The following is a 26,024-nucleotide window of genomic DNA, read 5'->3' as shown; positions in this document are numbered from 1 at the left end:
TGGTTAACAAAAGCATGAGTTACTTGGGTTGAGAAAGTGGAATGTAATATAAAAGCAAAGGGATTATGTTAGAATTTTAAAAATTACTGGTTAGGCCTCAGCTGGAGTATTGTGGACAATGAAACCATTGTCGATTGTTGTAAAAATCCATCTGACTCACTAATGTCCTTTAGGGAAGGAAATCTGCTGTCTTTACCTGTTCTGGTCTACATATGACTCCAGACCCACAGCAATGTGGTTAACTCATAAATGCCCTCCGGGATGGTGTAGCAAGCCAATCAGTTCAAGGGCAATTAGGGATGGACAATAAATGCTGGCCTATGCACTCAAAAAAAAAAAAAATGCTGGGCACCACACTGCAGGAAAGATACAAAGACATTCAAAAGGGCATAAGGGACTTGAGTTATGAGGAGAGGTTCAAAAAAAAGTTAGGATTGTTCTTGGAACATAAAGTGACCTAATAGAGGTTTTCAAGATCATGGAAGGTTTTGATAGAGTAAAGAGAGAAAATATATTCCTTCTGAAAAGTGGGTCAATAACTAGAGTTCATAGATTCAAAAATCATTGGAAAAAGATTTAGAGGGGAGATGAGAAATTTTCTCAGTTGTTGGAATCTGGAACACTATCTAAATAACTAAAAAAAAAATCTGAAAATGTGGTGGAAGCGCATTCCATAAATAATTTTAAAAAGGAGTTGGACAGGTACTCCAGGATGAGGAACTTACAGGGTGATAGACAAAGAGCAGGGATGTGGGACTAAGCATGACTGCTCTTTCAAAGAGCCAGCACAACGGGCTCCTCCTCCTCCACAGTAAGTTTCTATGATTCTATCACACACAATATTCGCATGCGACCACATTGATCAGGTTAGATTTATGGAATGCTGGAAGACGCCACTTACATCAGTGGTTGCAGGAACTGGGTCAGGCTGATGATGAGGGGATCCATTTCTGAAATTAGATCAATAATTTCTATTAACAATAAGCTCAAATGCTACAAATTACGGGAAGAAAATAGCATTGAGACCCACCCTTCAGCAATAGTAAAACTGCTGTGTGAACTGCTGTGTGAACTGCTAAATCCAGGAGATGCTGTATTGTTAACATAGGAGATGTCTGGCCAGGGAGAACACTAGATGGAGAAAAAAGTCAAACACTTATGAATTATGTGATGACAACTTCTCCAAATTATGCAAAACTATATGTACTATATTCATCTAAAGTATTAAAGAAGATTCCTTCTGGTTGCTACATAGCTTTCCCACAGTCTATTCTGCACTGAAGTTTACACATCTTTTAATCACATTGGTCTCTTAGTTAATTCATGGCAGTTTTTGCTGAATACTGCAAATTACTTCACAAATAATCCGTAGAATACTTTCTCCCCCAAAATGAAACAAAACAGAAATCAAAATGAAGTATCATAAGCCAGTTTTTTTCTCTTCCCCTATACTCCAATTTAGTAGTTTACATCAAAACATTACACAAGCTTACCAAAAAAAACAGATCTAGCAGACTTAAGAAAACAAATGCCAGATCTCAAACATTTGTTAGAGTGCAGTCTTACCTCTGTGAGAATGGTTGTATCATAAGAAGGCTGATACTTTTCCTTCTCTTGAGGAGTTCGTTTTTCCATCTTTTCTCTATCTGTTTTCTGTTTTCTATCAGCACCTTTTGGCTGCAAACAAATCAAAAAACAAATCATATGCAACAATGAAAAACACAGCATTGTGTATGTTGTCGCATGCTATTGCCCACAGCCTGTAATACATGAATGAGAATTCAACAATACATTTGGTGAGACTAAGAAAAATATTACTTTCCTACTTTAGGATTGGGAGCTGGGAAGTACTCCAGTCTTTATTTTCCAATAGTACAATCACCATATCATTAATGCCCAGTTCTCTTAAGATTGAGAAATGACCAAAATAAAGTAGGGGTCATCCACAGTTGGGACTACAAAGTGAACGGAGTGGATTCAAAAAGGAAGAAAGGCCAATGCTGCCCAAGGAAAAAATTTCCCATGACTGAATAATTTATGAATGCCCCAAACTCATTGAAGACAGACAGTTCTCACTCTCTCCTCTGCATACTGTAAGTAAGCATTTAACACTTCATTCAGGGAAGCAGTGCGCACCTTCAATTACAGAGAGAGGAGAGAGCCAAAGATGAATGAATAGTTGCATGGATGCTGCTTGTATTTCTGGCCTACTACTGGGTGTACAAAAGATGTGAAATGGAAAGGGGGATCCTTCCAAGCCAGTTCTCTTCTCCCTGGATAGTCAGTCAAGAACAGAAGGCAAAGTGCACAAGATATCAAATCAGGCTTACAACCAATGTCTCCAAGTTGAATGCTCTAATATTTCAACAATAGGTTTGCAAAACTGAAGGTTTAGTGGCACCGTATGAGCCTCCGTTTCATCCCCATTACTACTCAGTACCTTGCTGCTAACAAAAGTCATGCCCTCGGTCACCAGGACAAAATGGTTACTGCTTTTACACGTTATAGTGCAGCCAACAGACATGAAAGGAGTTTACTTGCACACTAAGTCAGATGGCAAGCTGTACAATCTATCAAGGCTGAAAGCAAAGACAAAAACACATCACATCCTGATCAGAGAACTCCTCTACGCTGATGCTGCACTAGTCGCTCACACGGAAACTCTGCTACAAAGACTCATGGACTGTACTTCCCGTGCTTGTAACTTGTTCTCCTTATGAGAAGCATCAAGGAAACCATAGTTATGGTGTTCCATCTCTGCCCCTGATCACACTGAACACTAAGCGGTTAGCAAATTCTTCTACCTTAGGTTCACAATGAGACAATCTGTCTCTTGACGTAGAGCTCAATACACACATAGGGAAAGCAGCTACCACTTTTGGCCGACTTGCTAAACATGCATGGAACACCACCAAGCTGATGGTTTATAAGGCCTGTGTTCACAGCACCTTGCTGTATGGCTGTGAAACATGGGTGACTTAAAGCTACCAGGAAAAGAAGCTCAATAATTTCCATCTTCACTATCTGCGGTGCATTATGGGTATATCCTGGCAGGACAAAATCACAAATGCAGCAGTCCTCTCAAAGGCAGAGCTCCCAAATATGTTGGCACTAATCAAACAGAGGTGGATCGGACACGTCCGCAGGATGGAAGACAGTCACATACCCAAGGATCTTCTGTATGGTGAAGTAGCTGAGGTCAGATGACCAGAAAGACGGCCAAAGCTCCACTTCAAGGATCCTTGCAAGCATGACATGAAGGCCCTAAATGTCAACAATCGCACCTGGGAGTCACTAGTTGGCGAATGAGGGAAATGGCGACACATCCTGTGGACTGGTGTGCACTACCAGTTAACTGCCAACAAGAAACCATTATGAACTCAATCCAGAAAACTTGCCAATAAGAAGGGGCAAAAAAAGTGAAGCAGCTGAATTGTACAAAATGCTTTTAAAAAATATTGCACCTTTTTAACCTCAGTAACTGAAATTTGTTGTCCAAAATAAGGCTTGTAGCATAACATTTAAAATTGCATATTTCACATAATTAAGCACAACATTTTTCTGTGTCTAAGTATCTTTATGCTCTCTCAGAAGCCTGTGGCTAGGCTTGATTTTTTTTTTTTTTACGCAAAGCAGTGGCAGACAGTTCCTGCAGTTACCATGTGCAGAATGTGCAATTTCCATCTATCAGAAACATCTAGGTGTACATGGTCCCACTGTACCATTCACAGAATAGGTTCATACAACTGTTTTAGAAAGTGTAAAATTCCAATCATTTGCAGTTGTGTGGAAAACTGCAGAATCTGTGCGACGTAATTAAAAAAATATTAATTCTCAGGATGTGGGTGTAGCTGGCAAGGTTAGCATTTATCGCCCATCCCGAGGAGTTCCAAGTTTAAAGCGAGGCCACTTCAGAGGGCATTAAGGAGTAAACTACATTAGTGTGGAAACGGAGTAACATACAGGCCAGCCCCTGTAAAGACGGCAGGTTTCCTTCGCTAAAAAGGACATGAATGCACTAGTTGGGTTTTTAAACAATCTGACAGATTCATGGTTATGTTTGCTTTATAACTAAAACTGATGGCATTTTATTTCCAGATTTTTTACTTGGTGCTCACTAATTTATAATTCATACCCACATTTACCAGTACTCCTTGCTTAGATTTTACATGTCAGCCTTTAAAAAAAGTGGTTTTCCCTTGATTTAATTGTTCATACCTTTCAAAATACACATTTTCCCTCATTGTCATTTACCCAGATACATTGTATAACAAAAAGGGAACAATGTAACATTTCACTCTTCAGTAACACTACAGGAGACTTGTGCCTTTCCAGAATGAAGGCACACATGAATACAAGAATTGGTTGCTGACCTATAGCTTTAACAAAAGTGAACAGTTGTGGAATTCAATCCTCAAATCAGAATAAAAATTTCAGAAAGTCACGGAAGAAAAAAAATGACTCATTTGATCACAGTAAATCAGTGCACCCCCCAGCTCCCCCAAAACACATGGTGCATTACACAATTATAAACTTCAAGTGAAGGCATGATCAGGCTCAGTTGGGATGACCCCTCTCGGTTCCCATTTACAACCACTTTAATTGATACCTGGGAGCTAGCAGCCCTCCAGTATAACTGTACAGCAGAAAATCAGCCCTTTCAAGCAGTGAAGTGAATCTTCATTAAGTCAGTCACAATGTAGCCAATTTTCTGCTTCTGCACAAGTGGAATGTTTTGCTCCAAATTGATTTTCTAGCATCTTCAGTCACCATACTCAAACTCTCCCAAATGTTGTTGATCTCTCCAATCTCATTCCAGCAACAACAAAAATTGAGACAGCTGCCATGTATCTCACTCACACCTACATGTCCTAAAAATAAAGATCATCCCCACTGCTTCCACAAACAGGCCAACACAGCCCACTGGGGATGAACACCCTCGACTCCAGGTGCACTTGCTTAGTTGACTCTCCATATTCAGAGATCTTTCGACTACAATTCTAAAGGACCAGCAATACCAGGGCTCCAACACAAGCAAAAGAACAAGCTTCTTTCTTCATTTAAAAAGACTAGTTCAACCTCCACTAGCAATGTCTGGAACTTACTAACTGGCTTACAGTTTTTAAAATGCAATTACCTTTTGATTGATACTGGTTCTAAACATCCATTTTAAAAATAAAACTTCCGATGCAAATGAAACATTGGTATTTTGGATTTAACAAGGGGGTACATAATAGGCATATTTCTAGAGGAGGTGCCGCCCACTACACCAGATTGTATCCAGCAGGCAGCCCAAACCCAATCATTCATGGAGATTTATTTTTAAACATCCTGACACCTGCCATAACATACATATAACAGCTTTTCTGTGGAAAGAAATGAATATTCACTGCACTGTTGCAAATTATTTTAAATTAAGGGTTTTTTTGCATCTTAATCTCAGTGTCAACTTCAGTGAAAATTCACCACTTCCAACTCTGACCACTTCAAAATTAGACAATATGGCAGATTAGATTAATATGCCAGAAGGGCTGCTGGCAGCAGTACAGTGGTTCTGGTATCTCCAAGGCAGCACTGCCAGATGCTACAGAATATGTACAAGTGGCTGTGGAGTAACAGGCAACTGTTACAAATTTGATTAAATTTTTCAAGGTATGTAGATGAGGGTAAAGCAGTTGATGTAGTCTATATGAACTTCAGTAAGGCTTTTGATAAGGTCCCGCATGGGAGATCGGTTAAGAAGGCAAGAGCCCATGGGATCCAGGGCAATTTGGATCCAAAATTGGCTTAGTGACAGGAGGCAGAGGGTAATGGTCAAGGGTTGTTTTTACGATTGGAAGCCTGTGACTAGTGGTGTACCGCAGGGATCTGTGCTGGGACCCTTGCTGTAGTGTACATTAATGATTTAGACGTGAATATAGGAGGTATGATCAGCAAGTTCGCAGATGACACGGAAACTGGTGGTGTTGTAAATAGTGAGGAGGAAAGCCTTAGATTACAGGACGATATAGATGGGCTGGTAAGATGGGCAGAGCAGTGGCAAATGGAAATTAATCCTGAGAAGTGTGAGGTGATGTATTTTGGGAGGACTAACAAGGAAAGGGAATATACAATGGATGGTAGGACCCTCAGAAGTAGAGGGTCAGAGGGACTTTGGTGTGCTGACTGAAGGCAGCAGCACAGGTAGATAAGGTGGTTAGGAAGGCATATGGGATACTTGCCTTTATTAGCTGAGGCATAGAATATAAGAGCAGGGAGGTTATGATGGAGCTGTATAAAACACTAGTTAGGCCACAGCTGGAGTACTGTGCACAGTTCTGGTCACCACACTATAGGAAGGATGTGATTGCACTGGAGAGGGTGAAGAGGAGATTCACCAGGATGTTGCCTGGGCTGGAGCATTTCAGCTATGAAGAGAGACTGAAAAGGCCAGGGTTGTTTTCCTTAGAGCAGAGAAGGCTAAGGGGAGATATGATTGAGTTATACAAAATTATGAAGGGCATATATCCTTCCTATAGTGTGGCGACCAGAACTGTACACAGTACTCCAGCTGTGGCCTAACTAGTGTTTTATACAGCTCCATCATAACCTCCCTGCTCTTATATTCTATGCCTCGGCTAATAAAGTATAGCTAGGAAGAAATGTTTTCCCTTAGTGGAGGGGTCAATAACCAGGGGGCATAGATTTAAGGTAAGGGGCAGGAGGTTTAGAGGGAACTTGAGGGAAAAAAATTTCCCCCAGAGGGTGGTTGGAATCTGGAACACACTGCCTGAAGGGGTGGTAGAGACAGGAACCCTCACAACATTTAAAAGGTATTCAGATGAACACTTAAAATGCCATAGCATACAAGGCTACAGGCCAAGTGCTAGAAAATGGGATTAGAATAGATAGGCTTGATGGCCAGAATGGACACAGTGGGCCGAAGGGCCTGTTTTTGTGCTGTATAACTATGACACTAACTCAAACAGTGGATATGTAGCGCAATGAAGCTGCTGACCATGGTGGAAGTGGGGTGGGGTGGAGAAAAGAGAGAGAAGGGAGGAGCAGGACAGGAGACAATTTATTAGAGCAGGCTCCTCCTACTGCCACAAGCAACCAAAGGTGGTAGCAGAGGAGACTTCTCCTGAATGGCAAAGCAGCTGCAAAGTACTAACTTTGAGACCTTTCCCAGCACCACTATCTTATGTGGAGACCAACAGTGTCCTTCTGTCAAGGGTATACATTTAATCCTAGAGGAGCAGAAACAGAAAGAACAAGGGCTGGTGAAAGGAAGATCAAAGCTAAAACAGCTCACAAATTTGAAAACAATTACCAACAAGTTCAGCTGATACAGTTTATCAGTCACTCCCATATGCTGCGTCAGATCATGGCTGACATTACCCTGTGTGAGTGAAGTGGAAAGCAAGTAAAGAGTGTATGGAAGGAGGGTAGAAGGTCGCAGCTCTGGCACATGTGCTGGCAGATCATGGATTTTTTTGTGCATTTTTCAGGGTCCACATTATTAAACATATCCTCCAACACATGGAGCAAATTCCACAGTATTATAATCAATCTCATCTAAATCTATGCATAAAACGATCTTATTGGTGGGAGGGTGCAAACACAGCATGACAATTGTACATTGGAGTTTCCATTAAAACTGAAGATGCAAGAATTTACATTGTAAAAATAAAAGTGAATGGACAGAATGTATGATTTCAAAATTTGGACTAAGTTACATCTGCGCGCCCTGGTCAAATTTTCCCTCGCCCTCCAACTTTACTTCACCTGAATACACTTGGTTTTGACTGACATCTAGGAGATCAACTAGTCTATATTTAAAACTCAAGTCTGTGTGTATTTCCTGTCTCAAAAACTCGACTTCCTGTCAGGATTTTTGATTAATGGTTTATGTCAACATTTATAATGGAAAATCCCTATCTACCTCAGTCAACAATGGGTTGTCACGATTCTGGATTCCATCTAGTAGGTGGCACTGTGGCAGCTCCTCTGTCCGTCTCCAAGCAGATTAGGTTTTAGTACCGACACCTAGGAAGTTCCTCCGTTCTGCTCCAGTCTCTGCTTTTGAAGTTCCTGCAAGTTTTCAATTTTTGGAACCATTTTTTGAAGGTTGTGACTAATATATATTTTTAAAATATATTTACATTTGCCTCCTTCAACTTTTCCTCCTTTCATTTTGAACTCTAATCTTCACCCAGGCCTTACTCTAAGTACTGTGGGAAACACTACAGGAGATATGCCAGCATATATATAACTCCAATTCCTTCACAAAAGGGTGTTACTAATTCAAAACAACATTACAAGTGCTCCCATTACTTTCTTGCTTGCTCCACAGAAGACACTCTCAGCCTCTTACAACAATCACAGCTAAAAGTATACCATTTCCTCTGCTAACTGTGATAAACACCACAGGATGCATCTGAAAATACTTCAACATTTGGTGCCGAGTTCAAAGTCTGACAAAGTAAAGCAGCTACTCAATCAGGGAAACATTTTAATCTAATTTTAAACCTCATTACAGAGTGTAAATGTGACTGATGTGATTGCAAGCTATAAAACCAGTGTACCATGACAGTCTGGCTTAAACCTTAAAAATACAAGATCGCTATGAAGAATTATTGATAGTTCAATGGTTGTCTTTGGATCTAAGCTACCTATTGAGCGCAATGAATACCAATTAAAATTATTGGTTCAACAATTTTGGTGAAGGGCAAGAACAACTGAAGACCAGGACAGTAGTTGCATTTTTCCTCTTTTTGGGTCCCACATTGCATTATGTGCAAATAAATATATCTCTTACTTCATTTTCATGATATCTGTCCTGAAACTACACACAGTATTCAGAATTGCCAGCAATATATGGCAAGAAATCAGGTGCACTGATCTGGGCAGCGTATCCTAGGACACAGAAGACAGATGAGAGCTAGTATTGAACCAGGTGGAGTGGCAGGGGGTGAACAGGAGAAGAGAGAATAGAATTGACTAAAGTCCCCAAGTGGGGGTGGGGGAGAGTAAAGAGAATGCCCCGAGGCACACCTCTCAGCTGAAGTGGCTGGTGTGCAGCATAACTTACAGCATGGCCCTATTGGGCCAAATGGCCTGTTTTTGCACTTTAGATACTATGTAATGTGAAGTGAAAAGATAGCTAGAGGCGGAGGAGTTTGTGGGGTATGGAGGGGGAGTGGGGACATGAGAAAAAGGGGAGGGAATGAGCTGAAAAGAAACAAGTGCCTTCTTCCCGCCCCCCCCCCCCGTCTCAAACAATTGGTGCACCTCAACCAAGAAATTTGCATATTGGTTTCCAGCAAAGCATAGTTCAGTATTACACTGCAAAAAATTATTTATATAGGACAGGGCATTTATAAAAAAAAGAATGTAGGTCATGATGCTGGATTGCCACCCTGCATACACCTACAGACAATAATCTAGCATTGAAAAATGGGATTTTTTGATTTTTTCTGCAGATACATTTTCAGAGCAAAATTGACCCTGAAACAGGAGGAGAAATCAATTTAAAAGGGTGCCCCCTGAAAATCAGTACCATATCTATTATGCTAACTAGTCACAACAATTAGACAAAGATTTTTATTCAGCAGTGGCCATTTTGAAAATGCTGCAGAAGAAACTTTTTTTTGACACCAAAACACCATATACTTCTGTCCCAAATTCACGGTCACTGACATTAGACACTTGATAGTACGCTGCTCTTTAAATGCAAATAGTTGATTATTTGGGGGGTGGGGGGGGGGGGGGGGTGTGGGGAAGGAAGAAAAAGAGAGGAGTAGAAGCAGCAGAGATGCTGACTGGGAACTGAGTTAATTTACTTTAGATCGGTCTCATGCCTTCCGAGTGTACTGTTTTGTTTATATGGGAGACGTGGTGCCAGTAACTAATCTACCTTTCACGTTTTTGACATGTTAAACCCTACAGACTCAAGATTGCAGAACACTACCACATTCAAAGAAATGCGCCAGTCTCCAAATCACAATGCATAATCAACTTTGCTGTAAAATCATTTATTACAAAACTTGGTAGGTTTGGTTTCCAATCCTTTAAGTGCCATCAGTCTTGACATTCAGGAAGAATTCAGTAGCTTAGTAAGATCCTGGTTCCTTTGGGACATGGGCTAACTTATCAGTGGCCTTGAGACCATAAGCTGAATTAAAGAGAAAGAAGTTTGTTCAGATTCTCCAAGGAATGAGAAAAATGTCCATGTTAACTAGATTTTGTACTTGTTCTGGTTACAGACAGGCCGCATTATATAACTATGTTGGTTACTGCATAAAATGTTTTTTTTTACATAAAAATAAGCTTGACCACAGACAAAAACCAGTCCAAAGCAACAATGTGTCATTCGGTCCTGCTGTGCCACTTGAGACAAGGTTCAATGGTCAGAATCTGCCGCTGTCAAGCGCATTAAAAGAATATCCATTTTTGGGAGCTGTTTATGACTTCTGTTCCACAATGGTAGCTTTACTATTCACATCAGGTTTCTTTTTTGATAAAATCTTAAGCTTTGAATTCAAGCCTTCAGAAATAAAAGTACTTTGCAAGCTGTTTTGTTAGTTACACTTTAAAGCAGAAACATTCTTTAGCAGATTTCCATTTAGGTTCACCCCATAGTTCATATGGGCAAAGGCAGTTTACAGTAATAGTGAGCCATAGTGACCAGGAAGGTCTCCCGGCTGTACAGTGATACGCAACTGGCACTACAACTAGTAATGTCCAATCCTCCTGATCACTGTCAAAAGACTATAAGGACAAGAGTAAGCTCTTGTCAAACAGACAACCAATGCTCACCATCTGCTCAAATACATAGAATGGCTAACCAGACCAAGTATTAATGGACTACTGGATCCTGTACCAGCCAGGACATTGCTTTGCAGGGCCATCTGCAGCCAAGAGGGTAGAAACCCAGTCTCCAGCAATAGGTCTGTTCCTCTGGGTCCTGTTTATGACCAATACCTTATTTGTAGGATTGAAAGCAAAGTTAAGTTTAGCCACAAATAACGCTAGATATATTTTCAAGTTCAGTGTTCTTACAGATGTACATCTGCTACTTAAGAGTGCGCAGAAACTTTAAAAGAAAGACATTGCCTGGGCTATTTAGATCAGTTTTAAACTGTGAGTAATCAAATAAATGCAGGTGTAAGGCTTAAGCAAAAAGAAGGGGATGATCAATTTTAGATCAAACAATTCATCAAACAAATCAAACACATTTCAGACACCAAGAGTTGAAATAATGGTCACTCAGCAGAACAATCCAGCCTTTTCTCCTTACCTTGAACACTTTGATTTGGCAGCTAGCTGAATGAAGATGCTCTGTATATTCACCGTTTTCATTCTCTTTGAATGTATCTATTTGAATTCGGAAAGGCACACCTTTTTCTCCTCCATGTTTCCTCGTTGTGAATTCTGTACTAATACAATGCACCTAATGAAACAAGCAGGTATATGTCAAGAGAAAAAGGAAACACCACAATATAGAGGTACAAAATATCGGAAGCTTTTTCTAAGAAATTTCCTCTGGAAACATCTATTTAATATTTTCTGACTGAGATATCGGAACAATCAAATGGTTTATTACCAACAAATATCTGCTGGAAAAAGCAAATGTCAGTAACAATGAATCTAAAACCACATTGTGTTTGTTTTTTTTTTTAATTCATTTGAGGGAAAGCATTGCTGGCAAGGCCAACATTTACTGCCCATGCCCAATTGCCCTGGAGAAAGTGGTAGTCAGAGCGCGCACCCGAGAGTGTCATTACAGCACAGAATGCAGCCACTTGGGACCATAATATCCATGCCAGCTCTCTGCAGAGCAATCCAATTAGGCCTATTAGCTCACTCTGGCTACATAGCCCTGCAAGTTTATTTCTCTCAAGTACCCATCCTTTACAAATCATTCATACTCTCCGCTTCCACCCCCACCCTCATAGGCAGCCAGTTCCAGTGAGCTGTGTTCTAGAACCGCTGCAGTCCGTGTGGTATGGGTACACCAACAGTGCTGTTCGGAAGGGAGATCCAGGATTTTGACATAGCAACAGTGAAGGAACGGCGACAGAGTTACACAGCACAGAAACAGGCCCTTTAGCCCATCATGTCCATGCCAGCCATCAAGCACCTATCTATTCTAATCCCATTTTCCAGCACTTGGCATGCTATGGCGTTTCAAGTGCTCATCTGAATACTGCTTAAATATTCTGAGGGTTCCTACCTCTACCACAACCTTCAGGCAGTGTGTTCCAGATTCCAATCACCCTCTCTTACCTTAAATCTATGCCCCCTGGTTACTGATCCCTCCGCTAAGGGAAACAGTTTCTTCCTATCTATCCTATCAATGCCCCTCATAATTTTGTATATCTCAATTAGCCTTCTCTGCTCCAATGGAAACAACCCTGGCCTTTTCCGTCTCTCTTAACAGAAATGCTCCAGCCCAGGCAACATCCTGGTGAATCTCCTCTGCACCCTCTCCAGTGCAATCACATCCTTCCTATAGTGTGGTGACCAGAACTGTACACAGTACTTCAGCTGTGACCTAACTAGTGTTTTATACAGCTCCGTCATAACCTCCCTGCTCTTATATTCTATGCCTCGGCTAATAAAGGCAAGTATCCCATATGCCTTCCTAACCTTATCTACCTGTGCTGCTGCCTTCAGTGATCTATAGACAAGTACACCAAGGTCCCTCTGACCTTCTCTACTTCCTAGGGTCCTACCATCCATTGTATATTCCCTTGCCTTGTTAGTCCTCTCAAAATGCATCACCTCACACTTCAGGATTAGATTCCATTTGCCACTGTTCAGCCCATCTTACCAGCCCATCTATATCGTCCTGTAATCTAAGGCTTTCCTCCTCACTATTTACAACACCACCAATTTTCGTGTCATCTGCGAACTTACTGATCATACCTCCTATATTCACGTCTAAATCATTAATGTACACTACAAACAGCAAGGGTCCCAGCACCGATCCCTGCGGTACACCACTAGTCACAGGCTTCCACTCGCAAAAACAACCCTCGACCATCACCCTCTGCCTTCTGTCACTAAGCTAATTTTGGATCCAATTTACCAAATTGCCCTGGATCCCATGGGCTCTTACCTTCTTAACCAATCTCCCAAGCGGGACCTCATCAAAAGCCTTACTGAAGTCCATGTAGACTACATCAACTGCTTTACCCTCATCTACACATCTAGTCACCTCCTCGAAAAATTTAATCAAGTTTGTTAGACACAATCTCCCCCTGACAAAGCCATGCTGACTATCCCTGATTAATCCCTGCCTCTCCAAGTGGAGATTAATCCTGTCCCTAAGAAATTTTTCCAATAGTTTCCCTACCACTGATGTTAGATTCACTGGCCTGTAATTACCAGGTTTGTCCCTGCTACCCTTCTTGAATAATGGTACCACATTCGCTGTCCTCCAGTACCTCTCCTGTGGCCAGAGAGCATTTGAAAATTTGTGTCAGAGCCCCTGCTATCTCCTCCCTTGCCTCACTTAACAGCCTGGGCTACATCTCATTTGGACCTGGGGATTTATCCACTTTTAAGCCCACTAAGACAGCTAATACCTCGTCCCTTTCAATGCTAATATGTTCAAGTATATCACAATCCCCCTCCCTGATCTCTACACCTACATCGTCCTTCTCCATAGTGAACACAGATGAAAAGTAATCATTAAAAACCTCACCTATGTCCTCCGGCTCCACACACAGATTGCCACTTTGGTCCCTAATGGGCCCTACTCTTTCCCTGGTTATCCTCTTGCCCTTAATATACTTATAAAACACCTTGGGATTTTCCTTTATCTTGTCCGCCAGTGTTTTTTCATGTCCCCTCTTAGCTCTCCTAATTACTTTTTTTTTTTGAAGTACCCACCTTACACTTTCTATACTCCTCTAGTGCCTCCACTGTTTTCAGTGCTTTGAATCTGCCATAAGCCTCCTTTATTTTCCCTTATCCAATCCTCTATATCCCTTGACATCCAGAATTCCCTGGATTTATTGGCCCTACTTTTCACCTTTACGGGAACATGTTGGCCCTGAACTCTCACTATTTCCTTTTTGAATGACTCCCACTGGTCTGATGTAGACTTTCCTACAAGTAGCTGCTCCCAGTTCACTTTGGCCAGATCCTGTTTTATCATATTGAAATCAGCCTTCCCCCAATTCAGTACTTTTATTTCCAGTCCCCCTCTGTCTTTTTCCATAACTACCTTAAATCTTATAGATTTATGGTCACTATCCCCACTGACACTTCTATCACTTGTCCAGCTTCATTCCCGAGCATTAGGTCCAGTACTGCCCCTTCTCTTGTAGGACTTTCTACGTACTGGCTCAAAAAGCTCTCCTGTATGCATTTTAGGAATTCCGCCCCCTTTAAGCCTTTTGCACTAAGACTATCCCAGTTGATATTGGGGAAGTTGAAATCCCCTACTAATATTACCCTATTATTTTTACACCTCTCTGAGATTTGCCTACATACCTGCTCCTCTATCTCTCCCTGACTGTTTGGAGGCCTGTAGTACACTCCGAGCCAAGTGACTGCCCCCTTTTTGTTTTCAAGTTCTACCCATATGGCCTCATTTGAGGAACCTTCTAAGATATCATCCCTTCTTACTGCAGTAATTGACTCCTTGACCAACAGTGCAATGCCAGCTCCTCTTTTAAACCCTCCCCTGTCATGCCTGAAGATTCCATACCCTGGAATATTGAGCTGCCAGTCCTGCCCTTCCCTCAACCATGTCTCTGTGATAGCAACAATATCATGTGTGAATCAACGCCCTCAATTCATCTGCCTTACTGGTAAGACTCCTTGCGTTAAGAAATGCAATCTAGCCTTGCATTGTTCGCTTGTGCCTTAATAGGTCTATATTTGCTCTGCCTTCCAGACTGACTCAATTTCTCTTCTACATTTGACTGTACATCACCCCTTACTGTATGTACCACCACGCTGTATCCCATCCCCCTACCAAATTAGTTTTAGTTTAGTTTAGAGATACAGCACTGAAACAGGCCCTTCGTCCCACCGAGTCTGTGCCGACCATCAACCTCCCATTTTTTATACTAATCCTACACTAATTCCATATTCCTACCACATCCCCACCTGTCCCTATATTTCCCTACCACCTACCTATACTGGGGGCAAATTACAATGGCCAATTTACCTACCAACTTGCACGTCTTTTGGCTGTGGGAGGAAACCGGAGCACCCAGAGAAAACCCACGTTGTCACAGGGAGAACTTGCAAACTCCACACAGGCAGTACCCAGAATTGAACCCGGGTCGCTGGAGCTGTGAGGCTGCGGTGCTAACCACTGCGCCACTGTGTTTAAACTCCCCCCAACAGCACAGCAAACCTCCCAGCAAGGATGTTCATCCCGTTCCGGTCAGGTGCAACTCGTCCAACTTGTACAGGTCCCAGTTTCGCCAGAAACAGACCCGTTGATGTGGATATGCTGTACATAGTTTTAAGATTTTCTTTGCACTTTTAAATTTCCACTATGGGTAGGTAGAGGTTTTTAATCACCATTCTCACTGACGATGTGCCCTCCCTCCTGTACCACCTCCTCAGCCACGCATTCATCTGTTCTATCCTCCTATTCCTATACTCACTAGCACATGGCACTGGAAGTAATCCAGAAATTACAACCTTTGAGGTCCTGCTTTTTAATCTGCGACCTAGCTCCCTAAATTCTTGTTGCAGGACCTCATCCCTCCTTCTACCTATGTCGTTGGTACCAATGTGTACCATGACCTCTTACGGTTCACCCTCCCCCTTCAGAATGTTCTGAGGTCGCTCTGTGACATCCTTGACCCTAGCACCAGGGAGGCAACATACCATCCTGGAGTCACATTTGCGGCCACAGAAACGCCTATCTGTACCTCTTACAATAGAATCCCCTATCACTATAGCCGTGCCACTCTTCTTCCTCCCCTCCTGTGCAGCTGACCCACCCATGGTGCCATGAACTTGGCTCTTGCTACTTTCCCCTGAGCCATCTGCCCCAACAATATCCAAAGCAGTATATCTGTTTGGGGGGTGGGGGGGCGTGGGAAAGAGATGGCCAAGAGATGGTCACAGGGGACTCATGCGCTACCTGCCTTCCTCTACCTTGCCTGGTGGTAACCCATTCCCTTCTTGCCTTTGCATGTAGTGACATCTCATGCACCTGCTACCCTTGTCCTTGTCGAGGTCTCGGGTTTGGAAGGTTCTGTCTAAGGAGCCTTGGTGAGTTGCTGCAGTGCATTTTGTAGATGGTACACACTGCTGCCACTGTGTGTCGGTGGTGAAGGAAGTGAATGTTTAAGGTGGTTAATGGGGTGCCGATCAAGTGGGCTGCTTTGTCCTGGATGTTGTCGAAGCTGCACTCATCCAGGCAAGTGGAGAGTATTGGATTATATTACCGATTGTGCCTTGTAGATGGTAGAAAGGCTCTGGGGAGATGGGAGGTGATTAAGAACTGCAGAATTCCCAGCCTCTGACCTGCTCTTGGAGCCACAGTATTTATATGGCTGGTCCAGTGAAATTTTTGGCCAATGGTGACCCCCAGGATGTTGATGCTAAGGGATTCTGCAATGGATCAAAGGGAGATGGCTAGATTTTCTCTTGTTGCAGATAGTCATTGCCTGGCACTTGTGTGGCAGGAATGTTACTTGCCACTCAGCAGTCCAAGCCTGGATGTTGTCCAGGTCTTGCTGCATGGAGGCATGGACTGCTTCATAGGAACATAGGAAATAGGAGCAGGAATAAGCCATTCAGCCCTTCGAGCCTGCTCTGCCATTCAACTCGATCATGGCTGATCTTCTACCTCAATGCCATTTTCCCAGACTACCCCCATATCCATTGATGCCTTCAATATCTAGAAACTTATCAATCTCTGCCTTGAACACACTCAATGACTAAGCTTCCACAGAATTCTGAGGTAGAAAATTCCACAGATTCACCACCCTCTGAAGAAATTCCTCCTCATCTCGGTCTTAAATGGCCTGTCTCATATTCTGAGACTGTGCCCCCTGGTTCTGGACGCCCCAGCCAGGTGAAACATCCTATCTACATCCACCCTGTCAGGCCCTGTAAGAATGTTGTATGCTTCAATGAGATCACCTCTCATTCTTCTAAGTTCTAGAGAATACAGGCCCAGTCTCCTACCAATGTTTGCTGCCCCTTGCTGTTTCTTAGCTCCACCCAAACTGATTCCATATCTTGATCCTTCAATCCAAGATCCTCTCACTAATGTACTGATCTGATCCTTTATTAACAGCTCTACCTCACCTCCTTTTCCTTTTTGCCTATCCTTCCAAAATGTCAAGTACCCGAGATCATACCTGTTTATTTCTATTTGTGCTGTCAATTCATCTACCTTGTTGTGAATGCTGTGTGCATTCAGATAGAGTGCCTTAAATTATTTTTTATTATTTTCACAACCTCTAGCATTATCTGCTGATGCACTCTTAAGTTTGTATGCTCTGTCTCTTCCTGCCACACTTTGATTATTACCCTTATTGCTGTCTTGCTTCTCTCAATTATCACATCTTCCCTCACTTGATCACTCACCCCCACTATTTAGTTTAAAGCCCTCTCTACTGCCCTAATTATATGACTCGCCAGAACACTGGTCCCAGCACGGTTCAGGTAAAGAACGTCCCAACGGTACAGCTCCCACTTTTCCCCAGTACTGATGGTCCCATGAATCAAAACCCATTTCTCCCACACCAATCTTTCAGCCATGCATTTAATCCAGAAATTATTACCTTTAAAGTTATGCTTTTTAAACTTAGCTCCATTTTACTCATAATCCCCAAGCAGAACGTCCTTCCTCGTCCTTTCTATGCGTTGGTATCCACGTGGAGCATGACAACTGGATCCTCCCCCTCCTACTGCAAGTTCCTCTCAGCCTTGAGCAGATGTCCCAAATCCTGGCACCAGACTGGCAACACAGCCTTCAGGGCTCTCACTCTTGGCCACAAAGAACTGTGTCTACCCCCCCTGACTATACTATCTCCTACTACCACTACATTCCTATTTACTCTCCCTGCTTGCATGGCGTCCTGTACCACGGTGCCATGGTCAGCTTGCTCATCCACCCTGCAGCCCTCACTTTCATCCAGAAAAGCTGCAAGAACCTCAGACCTGTTGGACAGTTGCAGGGGCTGAGGCTCCTCCACTTCTGCCTTCTCTATCCCCTTAACTGCCTCACTCGCAATCACACCCTCCTGTCCCTGACCACTGACCAAATCAAAAGACCCTATCCTAAGGGGTGTGACTGCCTTCTGGAACAAAGTGTCCAGGTAACTTTTCCCTCCCTGATGTATCACAGGGTCTGTAGCTCAGCCTCCAGCTCATCTACTCTCAGCCAAAGCTCCTCGAGCCAGACACTTACTGCAGACCTGTTTGCCGTGGATCATACTGGTGTCCACCAGCTCCTACATATTGCAGCCTCAACACATCACCTGCCCTGCCATCTCTATTGTGTGTTAATTATAAATTAATTTTAAAAATAAATTAATAAACCCCACTACCAAGCCCCACCACTACTAATAAGCTTTACTACTGCTAGTAAACCTTCCTACTAATAAAACCTTACTAATAAGTAACTGAGTTTCAAAAGATTATTTCAATTAATGTCATACTGACCCCAATTAAATTTCCTTAGTTCAGGTAAAAGAAACAGAAAATGTTCGCCATTACCTTCTTTGCTCTAAAGTCAAACGCCAATTTTCTTTGGAATGCTCTGAACCCACAGAGCAGAGGCCTGCTACCTGACCCGAACCTGACAACGTGTCGGGTTCGGGTCAGGTCAAGTCCAGATCGAGTCGGGTCAGGTTGGGCCAAAACACGCGGTTAGTGTGCTGCTGGTAAATATTTTTTAAAAATTTTAAAACTTACTTGAGCTGGGAGTCCGGGAGGAAACTGAGACTGCGCAGTGAGCAAGGGACGTCACTATGACGTCTCGCGCATGTGCTGCAACTTTTTAGAGGTTCGATGTCAGGAAGGTAAGTAAATGGAAGTTCGGGTCCAGTTGTGGCGGGTTCGGGCCGGGGCGGACTCGGGGAAAAAATAGGAGGGACTCGGGCTGGGTCCGGCTCGGGTTCTTTTTCTCGACCTAAAGCAGGCCTCTACCACAGAGTCACCACCCTAGCTCTTCAAACTCTTGCCGCTGTTTCTAGATTAACTGTTATTTCTGGGAAGCAACTTGCGTATTCTACAGTTACAGAAGGCTGAAAAAGGCACACCTCTTTCCCCCTCTGCACCAAATTCCCAACGACACACAGTGTCAACGTCTCACTCAGACAAACTGCCCTCTCCACGTGCCCCCTACTCTGTGCTGTTTGAAAATGTGACTGCTTCTGATGAGTCACTAGCTAGCTAAGCTTCTTGTTACAGTGACTAACACCTCTTGAACCAATTACCTCCAGACGATGGACCGGACAGTTGCCACTGCTAGGCAGCTCCCTGTTTAACAAGGTAATTTAACTAACTTGAAGTCTGAAATTTCTACTTCAGAGCCTGAGGCTTATTCTAAATTGAAACTTGAGAAAAACGTACGTGAACCAAATTCCCACCTTCACTAAAATAAAAGCAAAATACTGCGGATGCTGGAAATCTGAAATAAAAACAAGAAATGCTGGAACCACTCAGCAGGTCTGGCAGCATCTGTGAAAAGAGAAGCAGAGTTAACGTTTCGGATCAGTGACCCTTCTTCGGAACTAGCAAATATTAGAAATGTCACAGGTTATAAGCAAGTGAGCCGGGGGTGGGGCAAGAGATAACAAAGGAGAAGGTGTAGATTGGACAAGGCCACATAGCTGACCAAGAGGTCATGGAGCAAAGGCAAACAATATGTTAATGGTGTGTTGAAAGACAAAGCATGAGTACAGATAGGGTGTTAACGAACTGAAGATTGAACAGCAGCAAGTACAAACATGAAAAAAAAAGTGGGTAAGCCTCTACCAAACGCATATTCCCCTCCCTTCCCCTGTCAGCATTCCGAAGGGATCGTTCCCTCCGCGACACCCTGGTCCACTCCTCCATTACCCCCACCACCTCGTCCCCGTCCCATGGCACCTTCCCCTGCAATTACAGGAGGTGGAATACCTGCCCATTTACCTCCTCTCTCCTCACTATCCCAGGCCCCAAACACTCCTTTCAGGTGAAGCAGCGATTTACTTGTACTTCTTTCAATGTAGTACACATACTGTATTCGCTGCTCACAATGTGGTCTCCTCTACATTGGGGAGACCAAACGCAGACTGGGTGACCGCTTTGCAGAACACCTCCGCTCAGTCCGCAAGCAGGACCCTGATCTTCTGGTTGCTTGCCATTTCAACACTCACCCCTGCTCTCATGCTCACATCTCTATCCTGGGCTTGCTGCAGTGTTCCACTGAACATCAACGCAAGCTCGAGGAAGAGCATCTCATTTTCCAATTTGGCACACATAAGCCTGCCGGACTGAACATTGAATTCACTAATTTCAGAGCATGACAGGCCCCCCATTTTACTTTTGTTTTTAGTTATTTTTTCTTTTTTCCATTTTTTTTTACAATGCTTTTTTTCTTTTGTTTCTTTCATTTCATCGTAATTTGTTCAGTTTGCTTACCCACTGTTTTTTTTTTCATGTTTGTACTTGCTGCTGTTCAATCTTCCGTTTGTTAACACCCTATCTGTACTCATGCTTTGTCTTTCAACACACTATTAACATATTGTTTGCCTTTGCTCCATGACCTCTTGGTCAGCTATGTGGCCTTGTCCAAACTACACCTTCTCCTTTGTTATCTCTTGCCCCACCCCCGGCTCACTTGCTTATAACCTTTGACATTTCTAATATTTGCTAGTTCCGAAGAAGGGTCACTGACCCGAAACGTTAACTCTGCTTCTCTTTCCACAGATGCTGCCAGACCTGCTGAGTGATTCCAGCATTTCTTGTTTTTATCCCACCTTCACTACGTGTCTCAGGTGAAATCACCTCTCCATGCGCCCCTTACTCGCTTCAGCATCTGAGGAGTTGCGAATGGTACTGAACATTGTGCAATCAACAAACATCCCCACTTCTGACCTTATGATGGGGGGAAAAGGTCATTGATGAAACAGCTGAAGATGGTTGGGCCTAGGACACTATGGTGAGGAACTCCTACACAGCTGTCCTAAGGCTGAGATGATTGGCCTCCAACAACCTTCCTTTGTGCTGGGTATGACTTCAACGAGTGGCGTGTTCCTCCCTATCCCCCCTTGGAGCAAAGGAGATTGAGGGAGATTTGATAGAGATGCACAAGATTATGACAGGTTTAGATAAGGTAGACAAAGAAAAGCTGTTCCCATTAGCTGATGGTACAAAGAAGAGGGGACACAGATTTAAGGTTTTGGGCAAAAGATGTTGGGGGGGCAGGAGGAGAATGTGAGGAAGAACTTTTTGTTTTAAAACGCAAAAACTGGTAATGAAACCCATGGAGTCTCATGGTCTCAGGTGAAACATGAGCAAGGAAACCACCAATTGCACTCCCTCAGCTGATGAACCAATGCTCCTCCATGTTGAAAACCATTTGGAAGAAGCACTGAGGGTAGCAAAGGCACAGAATATACTCTGGGTGGGGGAGTCAGTTATACAGCACAGAAACAGGCCCTTCAGCCCATCGTGTCTGTGCCGGCCATCAAGCACCTAACTATTCGAATCCCATATTCCTGCACTTGGCCCGTAGCCTTGTATGCTATGACATTTCAAGTGCTCATCTAAATACTTCCTAAATGTTGAGGGTTCCTGCCTCTACCACCCCATCAGGCAATGCGTTCCAGATTCCAACCACCCTCTGGGTGAAAAAATTTTTCCTCAAATACCCCCTAAACTTCCTGCCCCTTGCCCTAATTCTATGCCCCCCTGGTTATTGATCCCTCCGCTAAAGGAAAAAGCTTCTTCCTATCTAACCTATCAATGCCCCTCATAATCTTGTATAACTCAATCATGTCTCCCCTCAGCCTTCTCTGCTCTAAGGAAAACAACCCTAGCCTATCCAGTCTCTCTTCATAGCTGAAATACTCCAGCCCAGGCAACATCCTGGTGAATCTCCTCTGCACCCTCTCCAGTGCAATCACATCCTTCCTATAGTGTGGTAACCAGGACTGTACACCGTACTCCAGCTGTGGCTTAACTAGCGTTTTATACAGCTCCATCGTAACCTCCCTGCTCTTATATTCTATGCCTCAGCTAATAAAGGCAAGTATCCCATCTGCCTTCCTAACCACCTTATCTACCTGTGCTGCTGCCTTCAGTGATCTATCGACAAGTACACCAAGGTCCCTCTGAATTTCTGTACTTCCTAGGGTCCTACCTTGGCTAGAATAGGTCCTACCTAGACTGAGTGAGACTGGCAGAGTTTAAAAGTGCAGCGGCAGCGGGAAGGAACGAGACTGAGTGAGACCGGCACAGTTTAAAAGTGTAGCGGCAGCGGGAAGGAGCGAGACTGAGTGAGACCGGCACGGTTTAAAAGTGTAGCAGCAGCGCGCCAGAGTTTTGAAAAAACCGCCAACAGTGACGTCACAGGAGAGCTGCAAGATGATTGGTTGGTGAGTCACTGCTGTTAGGGAATAGCTCTAAATAGCTGGGTAAGTATCTCAGGTAAGAAAAGTTTAAAGTTTATTTCAAATATAGTAAGTGGTGTTTTTTTTTTAGGGAGTTCTGTAGTAACGAGGACCAGGGAAGAAGGGCCCTAGAGTAACTGATATTATTGGACATCAAGATCTTCCAGAAGGTTTAATTTAATTTAAAGGGTTAAGACACGGCAGGAGAGCTCAAAGCTGTGGTGTGCTCCTCGTGCTCCATGTCGGAAGCCGGGAACATTTCCAGTGCCCGGGACCAGCATGTGTGCAGGAAATGTGTCCAGCTGCAGCTCCTGGAAGCCCGGGTTTTGGAGCTGGAGCAGCAGCTGGGGACACTGTGGAGCTTCCACGAGGCGGAGAGTATCGTGGATAGCACGTATAGAGAGGTGGTCACACTGCAGGCTCAGACCCCACAGGCGAGGGGAATAGGTGACCACCAGGCAGAGCAAGAGGACGAGGCAGGCAGTTCAGGAATCTCCTGTGGCTATTCCCCTGCAAAACAGATATACTGCTTTGGATACTGTTGGGGGGAATGGCCTCTGAGGGGAAAGCAGCAACAGTCCAGTTCGTTGCACCACAGTTGGCTCTGCTCCACAGGGGAGGAGTAAAAAGTGTGGGAATGCAATAGGTATAGAGGATTCAATAGTAAGGGGAGTAGATGGGCGTTTCTGTGGCCGCAAAAGAAACTCCAGGATGGTATGTTGCCTCCATGGTGCTAGGGTCAAGGATATCTCAACGCAGTTACAAGACATTCTGAAGAGGGATGGTGAACAGCCAGTGGTCGTGGTACACATTGGTATAAATGGCAGAGGTAAAAAAAAAAAGGATAAGGTCCTAAAAGCAGAATATAGGGAGCTAGGAAGCAAGTTGAAAAGTAGGACCTCAAAGGTAGTGATCTCAGGATTACTACTAGTGCCACATGCTAGTCAGAGTAGAAATAGCAGGATATATCGGATGAATACGTGGCTGAAGAGATGGTGCGAGAGGGAGGGTTTTAGATTCCTGGGGCATTGGAACCGGTTCGGGGGGGGAGGTGGGACCAGTACAAACTGGACAGGTTACACCTGGGCAGGACCGGGACTGATGTCCTCGGGGGAGTATTTGCTATAGTGGTTGGGGAGGGTTTAAACTAAAATGGCAGAGGGGTGGGAACCTTTGCAAGGAGTCAGAGGAGGGGGGGGGGTCAAAGACAAGAACAAAAGACAGTAAGAGGAATAAGAAAAGTGATAGGCAGAGAAATCAAGGGCCAGAATCAAACAGGGCCACAGTAAAAAAAATAGTGGGAAGGGGACAAGTAATGTTAAAAAGACAAGCCTTAAGGCTTTGTGCCTTAATGCGCAGAGCATTCACAATAAAATGGATGAATTAATCGCGCAAATAGATGTAAACGGATATGATGTAGTCGGGATTATGGAGACATGGCTGCAAGGTGACCAGGGATGTGAAACGAACATCCAGGGATATTCAGTATTTAGGAAGGACAGACAAAAAGCAAAAGGCGATGGAGTCGCATTGCTGGTTAAAGAGGAAATTAACGTAATAGTGAGGAAAGATATTAGCTCCGACGATGTGGAATCTGTATGGGTAGAGCTGAGAAACACTAAGGGGCAAAAAACATTAGTGGGGGTTGTATATAGACCCCTAAACTGTAGTGGTGATGTTGGGAATGGCATTAAAACAGGAAATTAGAGATGCATGAGATAAAGGAACATCAGTAATTATGGGTGATTTTAATCTGCATATAGATTGGGCAAATCAAATTAGTCACAATACCGTAGAGAAGGAATTCTTGGAGTGTATACGGGATGGTTTTCTGGACCAATACGTTGAGGAACCAACTAGAGAACAGGCCATCCTAGACTGGGCATTGTGTAATGAGAGAGGAATAACTGACAATCTAGTGGTGCGAGACCCCTTAGGGACGAGTGACCATAATATGATAGAATTCTTCATCAAGATGGAGAGTGACGTCGTTGATTCTGAGACAAGGGTCCTGAATCTTAGTAAATGAAACTACGAAGGTATGAGGCACGAGTTGGCCATGACGGATTAGGAAACGTTACTTAAAGGGATGATGGATAGGCAATGGCAAACATTTAAAGAGCGCATGAATGAACTGCAACAATTGTTTATCCCTGTCTGACGCAAAAGTAAAACGGGAAAGGTAGCCAAATTATGGCTTACAAGGGAAATTAGAGATAGCATTAGATCCAAGGAAGAGGCATATAAATTTGCCAGGGAAAACAACAGACCTGAGGATTGGGAGCAGTTTAGAATTCAGCAAAGGAGGACCAAGGGATTGATTAAGAAGGGGAAAATAGAGTACGAGAGCAAGCTTGCAGGGAACATAAAAACTAACTGTAAATGTTTCTATAGGTATGTGAAGAGAAAAAGATTGGTGAAGACAAAAATAGGTCCACAGGGCTGAGTGAGAGAGAGGAATTGAAAGAAATCAGTATTAGTAGAGAAATGGTGTTGGGGAAATTGATGGGATTGAAGTTCGATAAATCCCCAGGGCCTGATAGTATGCATCCCAGAGTACTCAAGGAAGTTGCCCTAGATATAGTAGATGCATTGGGCGTCATCTTTTAAGATTCTATAGACTCTGGAACAGTTCTTACAGATTGGAGGGTAGCTAATGTAACCCCACTATTTAAAAAGGGAAATAAAAGCAAAATACTGCGGATGCTGGAAATCTGAAATAAAAACAAGAAATGCTGGAAATACTCAGCAGGTCTGGCAGCATCTGTGAAGAGAGAAGCAGAGTTCTGAAGAAGGGTCACTGACCTGAAACGTTAACTCTGCTTCTCTCTCCACTGATGCTGACAGACCTGCTGAGTATTTCCAGCATTTCTTGTTTTTATTTAAAAAGGGAGGTAGAGAGAAAGCAGGAAATTATAGACCAGTCAGCCTGACGTCGATAGTGGGGAAAATTCTAGAGTCCATTATCAAAGATTTTATAGCAGAACACTTGGAGAACAGTGGTAGAATCGGACAGAGTCAGCATGGATTTATGAAAGGGAAATCATGCTCGACAAACCTACCAGAATTCTTCGAGGATGTAACTAGGAGAGTTGATGAGGGGAGCCAGTGGATGTGGTTTATTTGGACTTTCTGGAGGCTTTCGACAAAGTCCCACATAACAGATTAGCGTGTAAAATTAAAGCACATGGGATTGGGGTAGTGTATTGCGATGGATAGAAAATTGGTTGGCAGACAGGAAACAAAGAGTAGGGATAAATGGGTCTTTTTCCAAATGGCAGGCAGTGACTAGTGGGGTACCGAAGGGATCGGTGCTAGGACCCCAGCTATTCACAATATATATTAATGATTTAGATGAGGGAACTAAATGTAATATCTCCAAATTTGCAGATGACACAAAACTGGGTGGGAGGGCGAGTTGTGAGGAGGAAGCAGAGAGGCTTCAGG

At 43.4% G+C, this 26,024-nt stretch overlaps 1 protein-coding gene across 2 annotated transcripts in view; it reads right to left on the bottom strand.

Moving 5' to 3' along the window:
* tfcp2 (transcription factor CP2) overlaps window positions 1-26,024 on the bottom strand; it is a 170,809-nt gene that overhangs the window by 56,714 nt on the left and 88,071 nt on the right. For both annotated transcript variants that reach the window (XM_068024451.1, XM_068024452.1), the window contains exons 6-9: window positions 11,282-11,434; window positions 1,567-1,677; window positions 1,031-1,131; window positions 902-950 (exon numbers count right to left, since the gene is read on the bottom strand). In XM_068024451.1, the coding sequence (XP_067880552.1) occupies window positions 902-950; window positions 1,031-1,131; window positions 1,567-1,677; window positions 11,282-11,434 (414 nt within the window). The remainder of the gene's footprint in view (window positions 1-901; window positions 951-1,030; window positions 1,132-1,566; window positions 1,678-11,281; window positions 11,435-26,024) is intronic.

Source organism: Heterodontus francisci, chromosome X (genome assembly GCF_036365525.1).
Source record: "Heterodontus francisci isolate sHetFra1 chromosome X, sHetFra1.hap1, whole genome shotgun sequence".
Lineage (NCBI taxonomy): Eukaryota > Metazoa > Chordata > Chondrichthyes > Heterodontiformes > Heterodontidae > Heterodontus > Heterodontus francisci.
The sequence above is the reverse complement of the archived record's forward strand: the minus strand, read 5'-3'. Positions and strand labels throughout refer to the sequence as shown.